General features: G+C 37.7%; 1 protein-coding gene across 6 annotated transcripts in view; it reads right to left on the bottom strand.

Annotated features, from left to right (window-relative positions):
• The window catches only part of EPC1 (enhancer of polycomb homolog 1), a 50,339-nt gene that overhangs the window by 3,808 nt on the left and 32,169 nt on the right, over positions 1–14,362 (bottom strand). For 3 of the 6 annotated variants that reach the window (XM_062506857.1, XM_062506875.1, XM_062506884.1), the window contains exons 7-10: positions 13,666–13,842; positions 13,465–13,554; positions 13,233–13,381; positions 11,773–12,125 (exon numbers count right to left, since the gene is read on the bottom strand). In XM_062506857.1, coding sequence (XP_062362841.1) covers positions 11,773–12,125; positions 13,233–13,381; positions 13,465–13,554; positions 13,666–13,842 — 769 coding nt within the window. Of the gene's footprint in view, positions 1–6,214; positions 6,299–11,772; positions 12,126–13,232; positions 13,382–13,464; positions 13,555–13,665; positions 13,843–14,362 lie in introns of all 6 variants that reach the window. The other 3 variants (XM_062506849.1, XM_062506867.1, XM_062506892.1) reach the window with 2 other exon arrangements.

The following is a 14,362-nucleotide window of genomic DNA, read 5'->3' as shown; positions in this document are numbered from 1 at the left end:
AAAACAAGAAAATACTATATCAAAATATGTAGGAGTTGTGTATATAAACACATTCACTTTATAAACCTAACCCCTCCAAAAAACTACTAGAGCAAGTTCCTAAGAGCCTTAATATACCTTTGTGTCAAAAAAGCTGATGTCCTCCTATAAATTTTTGTCCAAATGACACCTTCTCTTCTTGGTGGTTTAGTATACAGCCTTTAACTGAATTTAGCTCAAGATACTAAAAAGGGAAGGGGGACAAAGAAACCAAAATGCAATCAACCCCACCAAAAACTCTTTTTAAAGAGATTTAAAAGAATAATTAGGTAGAAATGGCATTACTGTTTCCACCTTGTGAAACTACATTATCTGTATTATTAGTGAAATAGGTTTACATGCCAAACTTGGCGACTGCAATGCACCCCTCACTGGCAGCATTCTGAAGGCAGGAAGGGCATACAACCAAGATTTATGTTTCAACTGAAAACATTAAGTTGGGCATGCTCAGAACTGTGCAGGCTATTGCTGTTTCTTTGTTTGTAACTACACATGTACAAGTAACTTCATCAATACCGAATTTCACAGAACTATAGCCTTCTCTCAAAAATCTTTGAAAGGTGAGTCAGTAGTCAGTACATCACAAGTCAAGCAGAATTTTATCCATTTAACCCACAGGTATAAAACTGATGAAGCATTATTTGTACAGACTGACAATGGGATGCCCAATGGTGCAGCAGAATCACTATTTCATTGACTAACTTCAATGCAATCAGGTTTTGTTTTAGTTTACTTTTCCAAAACAAAACAAAGTCTCAGTTTTCAATTTACAAACTGAATCAAGGTTAGAGTGTGAACACCACTGCAAAGGATACACCTTTCAGATTTTACTTCAGTTTTGAAATAGTACAAATGTTCCCAAATATGTGCTGTAAATAGTACTCATACTTCAAGAATGCACTGGAAGTCACACTTTTGGAGAAGTTCACTACTGCTTGGCAACAAATCCACTACCATACTTAAATCCTGTTCACAAATTTAATTTTTTAATAATCTTTCGTTAATCTACTCCTTCAGGCCTACCTGCCTGAAGAAAACCTTTTTGCATCAAAACCATGATAATGTCCTGCTTCTGGATAGACCAGTATTCTGAAGACCAACTATGCCTCATGTATAAACTTGAACAAGTCAGTGTAAATGGCTACAATATTTGGAAACATCAGAGCAAATGCTGCTAAGCATGCATCTTCCTGGTCTATTTGTCTTTTTTTGGTGTTCAAATATTGCTCAAACTACTTCTAGTATGTATTAGAAATTGCACTGAAATTATTATCAGCACTATCCTAATTGAACACTTGAAGCTATAAACTTTTACTCAGCTGTTACATGCACATTACCTTTCTTTGTAAGTAACATCTTTGAGCAAGTAGGGATGTAGCACTAATTTGTATTGCTATAAGCAACAAATTACTTCCAAATACTTCTACAGTTAAATATCACTGCAATATTAAAAAAATATTCCTAGGTGAATAGCTTAAAAGTAGTAACCTCACTCATAAATGTCCTTACTAAAAAAAAAAAAAAAAAACAAACCCAAACCAAACCAAACAAACTAGAATTCATTGACCAAATACTCAAGGAGATGACTGTTTAATTTATACAAAAAATCTACAACTCCTTTAGATTTTCTTTAAGCTGACATCCAACACCAGTTAGAGCAAGAAAGCTTTAGCACACAAAGATTAACAGGCAGAAAGCTGAGCAGCAGTAACAGAGGGAGGAAAATGGATATACTGTTCTGGAACAGAGAAATATATAATTTGTTGTTTTTTTCAAATCCTAAAATCTGGAATCAACATCCATTTAGCCAACATAGTGCCAGTGATATTGAAGGTTCCACTTAGTTACTTATGGTATGATTTATTGGAGTGACCTGGACAGGAACAGGAGTGGGACTCAATGATACTGATGGGTCCCTTCCAACCCAGAGGATTCTATAAACAAGGTATTTTATTCTGTAGTATAGCACTGTAAATATATCGCCTATGAATAAATTGCTTTAGTGATGTAAATAAACACGATAGATAGAATGACAAAGAAGAAAAGGGCAAAGAAGGATTTGTACCATCTTTGACTATGATTAAAACTTCTACCTCCATAATCACCTTACTTGTGCCTATTTAAGTGAAACTAGTAGTTAATTTCAGTTTTCAAGTCCTAAGTGTATTTAAGATTCTAGGTACAGAACAGAGCTAAGGTAAACATAGTTACCTGTGCTGGTTTGACCACCTGCAAAAGAAAGCCGTGTTTTGGAACGCCAGCAAATGAAGCCTATGGAGATGAGGTGTGTTTGTTTAGGAAAGACTACGTTAAATAATGGCTAGAAGCGCTCTCTCCTCTTTCCAGAGGTGACATATAGAAAAGCTACATTTTTGAAATTTCTTTTTAAGAAATTTCATTTCTTTTAAAGCAGCCTTGGATCCTTAGAGCTGTATGCTTCTCACCACTCTGGCAAGTTGTAAAGCTGTCAAAGGAAACAAGTGACAGAAGAACCCCACTATCATCATCACACTCATCTATGTTCCTCCAACTGCTCCTCCTCCACTTAAAAATAGTACCTGGAAAATACACTCAAGAACAACTAACTTCAGGGTTTTTTCCAATTTAGGTTAAACATTCAAGAATGCTTTTGGTGCTTCCCTTACGAAAAGTCTAACAAACATTTCAAAATACTATTTACGTGTTAACACTATCAGGAGTTTACTGTGAACTTTGGAATCAGTCGCATCCAGGTTAGAAAGGCAGTACTGCTCAGAAAAGGCTGCTGCAAGCTACAGCCTCCTAAAATAACCTGATTGACAGCCCTTTTCCATTCCATAGACAGAGATGCTAATGTATCAGAACAGGTATTACATAAGCTAGGTCTTCCCTCTCCATGCTAAAGAACCACTACATTGAAGGTTTTAATGAGAACATTACTACTACTGTGAACTATGCAAATCAAAATTTCTTCTGAAGACAGGCAAACTAGGGCAGCATTACTTTATTCCTCTTCTGTTAAAAGCCATCATGTATTTTGTTAACACTACCAGTGGATTTTTCACTCCTGCTCTCAGACTACAGTCTACATTACATTTCAGTTGAAAAAATAAGCATATTGATTGCAAGATAAGTTGCTTCTGAAACCTGTCATTCCTATACATGTAAAAGCCCATTTGTATGTACTTTATATGAAAGTACTTCCACATATTTAACCTTACATATTCATTTCCTGTGGCACCCAGCTGTGACTGGAATTGGGGAAATTGCATACACACTCAGCACAGTGAAGTCACAAGTGTAGTGACTGTGCCTCTACATCTGCAGGTACAATCCTGAGCTTCTCAAAGAACAAGTCTAAGTTCAGCAGTCTTTTTGTTAAAGAATCAATTCAAACAGAATGGGTTCCTGCATAAAAACATAGCTGCTATCAATGTGCTATGTGGCTTGCAGAGAACACTTTCTGCTTGCCTGCAATGTAGCATTGATGCAACTGGGTGGGTGCCAAACACTGCAACTTGCTAACATCAGTTCATCTAAAAAAAACCCCCCAAAACAGTGAATGTCCCTAAAAAACCTTCAAGTATTCTATTCTTTCTTCTCATTTTTGATATAAAAAAGAGAAAGGAGACAGCTGAAAGCCTTTCATGTGTGTCAAAAGAAAAACAATACATGCAGAACAAATAGCAAAAATTAGTGTCACTCTCTTTTTGTCATACAGTGCTCTTTAGGTGCCTGGAGAAAAAATGAGCAGGCAAGCAGCAAGCTCCGACCTTTTCTGGACACTTAAATCTGTAACCACATTTCTGGTAACTCAGGAGCGTATTGTGACACAACCCTACACAAAGCTACAGATTCCTGACATTACTGGAGACCTCCCAGGCTTTAAATAACATTAGTAAATCAACAGAAAGCCAAACAACAGCTTGACATTTAAAAAAGGGAAAAAAACATAACACTCAATGGTTAAAGATGACACAGGAGACTTTAAGACAGGTCCTTGCCTCAGCAGCTCCAAAGAAGGATGCAGTGCTTACAGACTCTCTCTCAAACAGCATGCTCAGACCTCAGTGGTCAAGGTTCCATCACACAGTAATGATTATTTGATAGTACAGGATTTACCAAATTAAACAGTGACCGAACACCCAGTTCCATTCACTACACAGAATCACTATCCTTTACAGTGATGGGTAAAGAGAAAAATCTCAACCACCACTAATACACAATAAATACTACCATTTCAGAATATCTCAACTGTCTTTCACAGCTAACAGCTGTATGTTGCCATAAAACTCCACCATACTTTCCAAGACACCTCCAGTAATTTATGCAAGTCACTTCAGTTAATCTAGCCCAACTCCTTTTCTAACCTTAAACATGAGGAACCTTTAAGCACAACTCTGCCTGAAGTTATTCACATCTCAAGATGGTTTGCAGAAGGTGGGCAGCTCTTTACCAAGAGACTTGACTATACAAAGGCTTTTTGGGGTTTTTTGCAGCAGACTGTATACCAAGTGGCAACATTTCAGTTAAGACAACCTTCAGATCTGAAGTCAGTACACAATGCTATGTTGTTATCCTGTTCATTTAACAGCTTGGGACAACACACCTACACAAATATTCTGCAACTGTATTGGTGCTATACTTTGGTAGCAAGGAAATGCCTTCTGGCTTATGGACTGCAAAAAGGAATGGAAGATAGAAGTAAAAACTACAGGAGTTTTCAGCTATGAGTACAGGGAATGACATCCTGTACATTACTGACACTAACTGACAGGATAAATGACTGCTCAATATCTTCTAACTGACAGCTACAAATCTTGTTTTATTAAAAACTGAGCTATTGCACACTGCACTATGAGTGCGTTTCCCTACAATCATTTATATGAGTATCTGTACTCCTTGGGACAATTACCTATCTATTTTTTCTTGAATTAAGCCACTGAGTATCATTTTCAACTGTGTAATTCTGTTTACACATCAACTAAATTCTATGGGATGGTGATACTCAGCAGGCACTGCTTTTTGGAGCACAGAGTAACAATGATATTGCCAATGGACTTTCAAGAGACCCATAATTTGCAGCAGTTTTATACTGCAATATAAATATTCTAATGGTGCTCACTAATCGTGCCCCAGATTTTAACATGTACTAGGCTTACAATGCCAAATGTAGCTTACATTTAGCTTCTCTGAAAAATCAAGTCCTTCCCAGAAGTGGCCAAAACCAATGAGGAGTGAGTGTCTGTGGTGGGGCTGGCTGTGCAGTCTGTATGAACAGATGGGTCTGTACGATGAGCAGCCACAGCCTCCCCTCCCGACTACTGCTACAAGTTTTACTGTGAGGCACTCACTTGTTACTCTTCTTCCCTCAAGCAGGAAAATGGGCTTTTAAAAAGTTGACCACAATAACCAGTTTCCTAAAAAAACCCAGGGAGCACAAGCAGAAAAACCATGTATAATGTCCTATTCCCTCTACTGGCATTCCTTTCCATTTTCACTAGATTTGCCAGGCAAACTGAGCAAGCTTTGTGGAGTAAAGAATGACCTAGCTATGTACACTTTTTTTTTCCTCTTTAATAAAGTTGTTTTAAAAATTTTAATACTGAGAGACTCAAACAGCGTAATTAAACCTTTTGACAAGTGATTCAGTCCTGTTACACATCTTAAGAATTGGATACTTAAATTACAGAAGGTTAAATGCTGTTTCATAACAAGTTAGTATCTGTTCTCAAGAGTAGAAATAATATTTCAGTGGTCAAACTAAAACATTAGGACTACATTAGGTTCAAAACCGTCTCTAATCCATTTTATAGAATGCTAGATTCCACGATCCTTTCAGGGTATGTGACAAACATTAAAAAGGCAGTTTTGATCAGGTAATTGAAAAAAGTTCACTTAACTAAAGCTTCCAAACTTTTTCAGAAATTCAAAAAATTACAGAACTGCTAAAGTGTGTGGAAAGATGATATATCATGTTCCAATGTCTTCTTCAGAGAAGTACATGAGAGCATCACATCCCTGCTGTGTAAGACTACAGTTAGTGGTTACTAATGCCAAAGTGCATGCAAAGCAAACATCAATCTCAATGCTAGCTAATCCAGAAAATCACATTTTTAAATCTCTATCTTATAAGAGATGTTATCTGGTTTACACTGCCTGGTTAAAGATTTTCTACTGTATAGCAAGTTCTCACCAGTGAATTCAGAAGATTGGAGAGACTTAAAGCCATCAGTGTGATTTAGTATTTCATGCACCAGGCCCAAAGATGTTTCACTTTCTGAAAAGAAGTTCAAGATTGGTTTTACTTACACATCACATTATTACATACTATGAGAACATGAATCATTATGCCCTTGATTGCTACTACAACAGCTTTTTACTTCAGAACAGAACTAAAGTGTGACACTCTTAACATAAGAACTGCAGAGATTATAAACTAGATATAAAGTCTATATGCACTCCTTACTTGGTAGCAGAAGACAGACAGAAAATAACTAATAATGATTTTTTTAACTAGCCATTGAATGAAAGCTAGGAAACTTCCTATGCGCTTTTATTTGTCTGCCCATTATTCTTAAAATGAGTTTCCACCAAAATGCCACATGCCAGTTAGGATACACACAGTTTATTGTTCAGTCACAAATGCAACCATCCTTGCATGGGATGCAAAATGTAACAGCTCCACAAGCCCCGAGATCCTCCCCTCTGGAGCGAAGTTTTACTCCAATGGAATTGAAATGGAATGAGAAAATCTAGGAAGACTACAGTCTTGAATTCTCTGGAAATGGCTCAGGTGTTTTAAAAAGTACTGAGCCTTCCCCCATCCAGAGTCACATTTCCCAGACTAGAGAAGCTTTTCCTTTTAATATATCCTCCTTCAACAAAGTTTAGGATGGGCTATAAACATCTGTTACTCTCGAGGCCACTGCTTTTCAACTAGGATCTCAAAAGCTCAGCCACAGATAGACCAAGACCATTAAATTCCAATGACAGGAAGTGGGCATTACAAGTTTCAGTATTTTTCATCACCAAGTTTATCCTGTAATGCAAAATAAGCATTTCAAAAAAGCAAAAAGAGTAACACAGACCAGTGTTGAGAATATTACAAATATAAGGGTTAAAAAAAAAAACATCTAAACACAGCCAGTGATGGCATGAAAGCCACAGACAAGTCCTTCTACCTGGCTACAAGGAATTGCAACAAGGATCAAGGAGCTTCCTCCTCTTTCTTTCTGGGAACAGGTTGTCTAAAATCTGGCATCAGGTATAACACCTCAACATGAAAAAACAGTACAGAATCACAGAGTGGTTTGGGTTGGAAGGGACTTTCAAAGATCATCTAGTTCCAAACTTCGTGCCATGGGGAAAGACACCTTCCCCTAGAGCAGGTCCAAAGCCCCATTTAACCTGGTCTTGAATACTTCCAGGGATGGGTTTTCCACAACTTCTCTAGGCAACCTGTGCCAGTGACTCACCATCCTCACAGTAAAATTTTCTTCCTGATTTCTTCCAAAGAATTTCTTCTAACCTAAACCTGCTCAGTTTTAATCAATTCTCCCTATCCCTGTCACTACATGCTCTTATAAAAAGTCCCTCTCCATCTTTCTTGTCAGCTCCTTTCAGATAATGGAAAAGTCCCAACCAGGTCACCCCAAAACCTTCTCTTCTCCTGGCTGAACAAGTACAGATCCACCAACTAACATTACATATTTGGGAAATGGAAACACAGCTCACTACCCTGGCCAGATCCCCAAGCATGCAAAACTGCTTTTAAAAAGCATGCAAGTTTACTGGGGAAAATGTTATTTCTGTGGAATTCCCACAGTAGAAGTTACTGAACAGCAACGGACAATTTGCATCACATCACCAAAATGTCTAGTTTACAAGAAAATGCAAGGCATTTGACTATATTCTGGATACCCACAGCTTTTCATATATAGTAATGTCTACAATCCCAAACACACAACTTATCGATTTTTAGTAAGGCTTCTTCTCAAAGGGTGATTTCTCAACTCAGCTGAGCAGGCTCCAGTTAACTGCCAGCCTCTTTAGCCCTGCCAGCCTTTAGATGCTGTTTTCAAAGTGATCCAGCTTCTGGGTCATGAAGGCAGAAAGGAACAGAATGCAAGACTGTTGCCTGCTCTTAGCAGAGCCTGGGAACCAGTGCTCCAATACTTCACTAGCGATAGGTATTTTTGCTCTGCTTCCTAAACACAAAGCTGAAATGGAGTAATATAATACGCATGTGCAGTTTTAAGTATCTCTAATTTACGAGATCCAAGAATTCATAAATGTGAATGCAACGTATTTAATAGAAAGTCTCCAGCAGAGAGCACAGTCTCTGGAGTGAAGCAGGTCAGACTGCTATTTGCCTGGTAGAACCAGATTAATCAACAAGGGACACAAACACACTCTCTGAAGATTATAACTGAGAAACCTGACATTGCCAGGAATACAGAATCCTTTACTGAAGTAATTCTGCTGCTGAACAAGTTAATTCTCTACAAAAATAATGCTTTAATGTTCTTGCTTCCTTTTTAGTGGTGTTCTGAATAACGTCTGTTAAGACCTTTTAATCAGCTCTTCTTGCAAGAGGGCAAAGGATACTTTTTCATAATCCTTCAGTAAGATCAGAAGGAACCACCCCCTAACACAAGCGATGCTACTTGGCCACTCGCCCCTGCTGCCAAAGTCTAGCCTACAGCACGCCATAAGTGTTCAGGTAACTCGTAAGGGATTTTAAGACACCCCTTTCTGATTTACACACAAAATCTCAATGCAATAACTTTCCACAGAACTTTAATAGTGAGCACTCTGAAAGCTAGAATCAGAATAAACTACATTTCTTCAGGATCAAAGGCACTTCAAAATGTTTATAAAATGTCCAGCTCTGGAGAAACCGAACTCTGATTTTCAGGATGAAAATCAATGCTCCCTGTAGCCAGAGAATGGTATGTTACAACACAGCTTTTGTAACATATCTTCTCATTAACAGAAGACCTGAGATACCATCTCAACTTCATGGCCCTGCTGGCCACATCTAACAGACCCAAAAAAAGTAATTTTCCACAGCAGTTGTTCCATGTCAGCAGCATGTCTGCATCATGCAAGACAGAAAACGCTCAAGACTTTCTTAGTAGGGAAACAAAAAAACCCCCATATGATGGCACACAAACATGGCAACACAACAACATCTGCTGGTCGCTACAGAATCCCAGGATGAACATCTTAAAAGTAAGCAATACCGTACGACCACAACTTGCAGTAGCAGTGAAAGGATAACATGACTTTAAAAATAGAAAAAAGCGATTTCTAACAAAAGACCAACTGCCACTTCAAGAACCTAAAAGGCAAAGAGAAACAAACCTAAAATATCCACACCCACAACAAACTGCCAGCCTTAAAAACAACTAAGAAAAAGGAACAGGGATACCCTACCGGGTTGCAACAGTAACTACTACAAAAACGTCAGTAGATCTGTTAGATCTGAGGTTCTTCACACTACCTGCCTCAGAAAGAACAAAGACAGAACACAGCAGCTGCAGCCCCCAGTGACAGGCAGCTTTGAAGAAGTCAGACTCATACATGAGACATGCGAACACCCTTGTGATCTGTACAGACAACAGATCTTACAGAATCCTTTTAGAAAATGGAGAAAAAAACCCCACTAAAACCACACTGGTACTAAGAAGGAGCACACTGTGCTCCTTACAAACACCCATGCCTGAACAAGTGATCAGCAGTACACCACATACACACAGACTCTCATACACTCCAATGCCACAAGAATCACAATTAAGATTATAAATGGTTATATGGATACAATCTACCTGGTTATGTTAATAACAAGTGACTATCCAAAGACTCTGGTAACCAATTTAAAGTGTGTCTATTAATTCAGACAGCTATATTTTTTACTGAACATTTAATTTCTGTATCAAATCCCAGCAAAATTATGAAATGAAACCCCACATTTGTGTTTTGAAAAAGCTTGGAATACTTAAGTTTTTTTACAGCTACATAATTCCAAACACAAATGATTGTAATATACCAGGTACTTACACTGGTATGTATTAGTTTCCCACAGGCTTCAATATATAACCACACAATTAAAACCTTCTATGGAACTCATCAGCATCAATAATTGCATTTAATTCCTAAATTATGTAGATAAATATCCTTACCATGTATTTCAGGGGAAAACTCTCTAGAAGAATGTGTGTGTGTTTATTTATACTGACACACAGACAAACTCCATCAGCCAATTTTTCAAGTCTACATGAAAAGCATTAATGCTTCAAAGCACTGCCCATTAATAAATTGCAGTGTATTTATTCAGTCTATCCAACCCACAGTTCTGTTTTCACACTCATCATCTGTCTACCATTTATCAGAGTTCAGCCTGGCCACCAGGCAGAGAATGCCCTCATTCAGTTCTGGGCTTGGTTTACTGATTTGAATCAGTGGAAGAGCAGAATTTCAACACCAAAAGCCACACTAAGATCACAAAACAGAATAACCATCAGTTTTATCCCTAGTACATTTCCAGGAAGAAGAGTCAAGAAAAAAGAAAGGGGCTTGGGGGGAAGGACCTACTCTAGGACAGTATGAAGAGGAAGCATGAAAAAGCAGCAAACAAAGCTGCTCGCCCACTCTACAAATGCAAGGAGAAAGAATTTTCAGGAAAAAATCTCAAAACATGATACAGGAGGGAAGGCACAACATAGTGGCAAAAAGAAGAATAAAGTTATCTGATACCAGCATAACGGTTTTAAAGCAAATCACCGAAACAACCCACAACTTGCTTAGTTTATTAGGTATATGCATCTCTGCTCCCCGCTCTCCTGTATTACCCAGGTTTTCTGATTGATTTCCAAAGCCATAATTCAAAATGGCAAGCAAAATATGATTAGAGACTCCTTACAAAACCTTGGTGAACTTAAAAGGTTTTTCTTTACTATTAAAAATTATGTCATTTTAACCTATAAAAATATGACATTTACAGTAAATGACTCATGAATTTTGATGAGTTGGTAGATTCAATTCTAAGCATGTAAATACCAGTCTTCCAGAAGCAAGAGTGATGCTATCCAGTAGTGTTACAATTAAAAAGCACTACCACACCACACTTTTTCAGAGTCAGATCCTCAAATCCGTAATTAGGTTCTACAAGATCTGATCTGCCACTTGCTGACAAGATGTAGAGGTGATTAGTCCAAGATTTTTTGCTAAGCACAAGCAGATGCATCAGTGAGGATGGGCTGGGTACTTCTTGGCTGTGAAATGGCATTTAAGTTCATTTGAGTTCAAGTAACAATTCATAGCATGCTGGGATTTTAAATACAAATATTTTACCTAAGCATTTCCCATCACTGCCACACCTTGTACTAGGAAAAATTTGGTACATAATATTTATATTAACATTTCAATTAATGTGTTTTTGATTTCAAAAAATCCAAATATTCAGTCAACTTAAACCCTGCAAAACACTGTTTTTTCAACTTTTATATTTCTGAAATTGTAATTAAATACCCCTGTAGCATTTGTATAAGTCTCAGATGCAGTACACTACTGTTAGCAATAAATGCAAGTAAATTCAATGTAGCAAAAAAAAAAAAAAAAAATACACTTGAATACCAGCTGTTGCCATCAAATAGACCACAATGTAAAGTATGGATGACCTAAAGATATTCTGGATTTTCTGACACAAGTTTAAAACTTCTATAAGCAAGTTTTTTAAAATCAACATACCAATATGTGCTGAACCACTGCTACTTTTACTTTGTATAGAGGTACTGCATGTCTGGGTCCCGGGTTGTGCTGTGCCTGTTCGATTTAAACCCCTGTACAATTTCCTACAGGAGAGTTCATCATTGTCACTGTCATGTAGGGATGGTGTCCGAGGCCTAAAATGCCGCCATCTACATGATTTGATATTGACTAGTATCTGACTGAGGTCTTTTGAGAAAGATTTGTCCGAGGTATTTGTTTCTGAGGTATTGGCAAATTGACTGATTGAAGAGTGTTGCGATGAGGAAAACCCTTCCAAGTCCAGATGATGAAATGCATTATCGTAGTCCGAACGCGCTCTGTCTAGTAGCACCCTGAAAGCAGGAGAACAAAGCACAGTTAAACAGTGGCAAGAAAGTACCAAGAAAGCAGTCATTTTGATGTGTGCTTGTGGACAACACAGGGATAGAAAAAGCTACACAAAAGTGTTCTAGAGCAAGCCAACACACACACTCCACTGACACGATGTGTGAATAGCCATGATTTCCCAGAAAGCAGTACATTTAGGTGTATTCTAGCTTCTATTTCTGAAGAAGAGCTGAGGTACATCATCACATATACATTAAAGACACTTCAACAACACAGAATTAAAACAAAAAAAACCCTAGAGAATGACATTGCTTAAGTATAAAGTGATTCATACATCCTCTTACAGTAACTTCATTTCCAAAGCCTTACTCCCATATATACTGACTACACCTACAACCATTCCAAAGCAGTGGGGTGCCACACATTAACTTCCAAATCCCCTTGCAAAAATCCCAGTAAGAGCCATCAGATCTTTTTCCAACTTTGCTGACTGGCTGAGCTGGCTTACTAATATGTGAAGAGGGTCTATGCATAAATTTGAAAGGCAGGTCACATCCTTACTTTTAAGAAAAATTTAATACAAATCTACTATTTTCTTAAAGATATCACCTACTTATACAATCAACCATTTATTGTTTTCAATAAAAATTCTTAAAAGCAAAAGGCCTGAAAATAAGTAATTATTTGATATTTTTCACAATGTTTGAAATTTAACAGTTATAATTTTTAAGCATCTTCCCCAAAATCATCAAATACTATCTTAAGCATTGTTTGCAAAATACCATTTTTGCCATCTTGAAATGCTACTAATTGAGGATAGCTAGACAAATAATTTAAAAATAAACCAACCACAACTGAAGATATACATGCATCTTCATGTCAAAAAATGGGAGTGCAAGCAACAAAAGCCCACTAGAACAATTTAAGAAAACATTACTAAAACAGCTTCCACTAGTGCAAAAGAGAAATGGAGACATCAGCCAGCTAATCTCTCTGAGATCTCCACTTTTTTATTCTTTGGTTTTCTGTTTTTTTTTTTAGACTTTGTTCTTCTTTGCATCTTACTGGTTTAATTTTATTTTTAAAACCAGCAGCAGTTACACAGCACTTACCTTCCACCACGGCCAACCCGTCTTCGTGCAAACCCAATACACCTCTGGGGTACAGTGAGGGTGGTTAAGCAGTATCTGTAACGCACATCTCCTAATCTTCCCTCCTTAGGGCTACTCCACGGCCAGTTGCCAGGTTGGTCTAAATGAGGCTTAAAATAATTTTAAGCAATTAAACACAAGATGCTCACATACAATGACACCGTCTTACAATGCACAAGGAAATTCTACTTACAGCATAGTACTGACAGCCTGCTTTCCTACGGAAGGCAAAAGGACCATCGGGATCATTTTCTTCCTCAGCCTCTGAAGAACCAGACAAAACCTTCAAAGAGGGAATGAGGACAGAATGGTGTATGAGGAGAGGTATTAGAAGAGGTATAAGTTTTACTTATGCTCTTTCCCAAAGAGCAGCACAGAACACTAGAGGTCCTACCTGGGAAAGAGGTTCATCATCTGAGCTAGGAAAATCATACTGATTCAAATCTTTAGCATTGAAGACTGGCAGTGCAGCAGGACTTGTCTGTTGAGGAGTAGCAGCAGCAGATGAAGGTAAGACTTTTGGCTTCTTCTCATACTTTCTTTTGGGTCTAATAACATCAGGTTTATCTTGCTGCACAAAAAAATAAAAGCAGTGTAAAATTACCCACAGAAGAAAGTGACATTAAAACAGGAGTTTACGTAAACTCCTGTGTAAGCAAACTAATGACATGAACTCATCTCTCTACCATGTTCACAGTAAAACATGAAGCAATTTCAGAGTGTCTGTATTTCATTTACAGTAACTGAAACATTGAACAGACAGTGTGCAATCAAGCGCCATTTGCTCAATCTGTGCTAGGTAACACACTAGCAGTTAAGGTAACAGCACTACTTTGGAGAAGACCAAAATATAGATCATGATCTCCACTAGGCACCTTTTTTGTTTCCTAGCATTTTTAATTGACAGCCATTTATGCGGTGTCAGGATATTACTAAGTACCAAGCAATGCTCTGAAGGCAAAAATAGACTTCTCAAAGATATAATCTTGCAGAAGTCTCTAAAAATGAAACCCGTTACCCCATATTATGCAAAGTCAAGTTTAAGAGTACTTCCCAAATTTCCAAGCTGTGAAACACTGCACTGATCCAAT

Source organism: Cinclus cinclus, chromosome 1 (genome assembly GCF_963662255.1).
Source record: "Cinclus cinclus chromosome 1, bCinCin1.1, whole genome shotgun sequence".
Taxonomy (NCBI): Eukaryota; Metazoa; Chordata; class Aves; order Passeriformes; family Cinclidae; genus Cinclus; species Cinclus cinclus.
The sequence above is the reverse complement of the archived record's forward strand: the minus strand, read 5'-3'. Positions and strand labels throughout refer to the sequence as shown.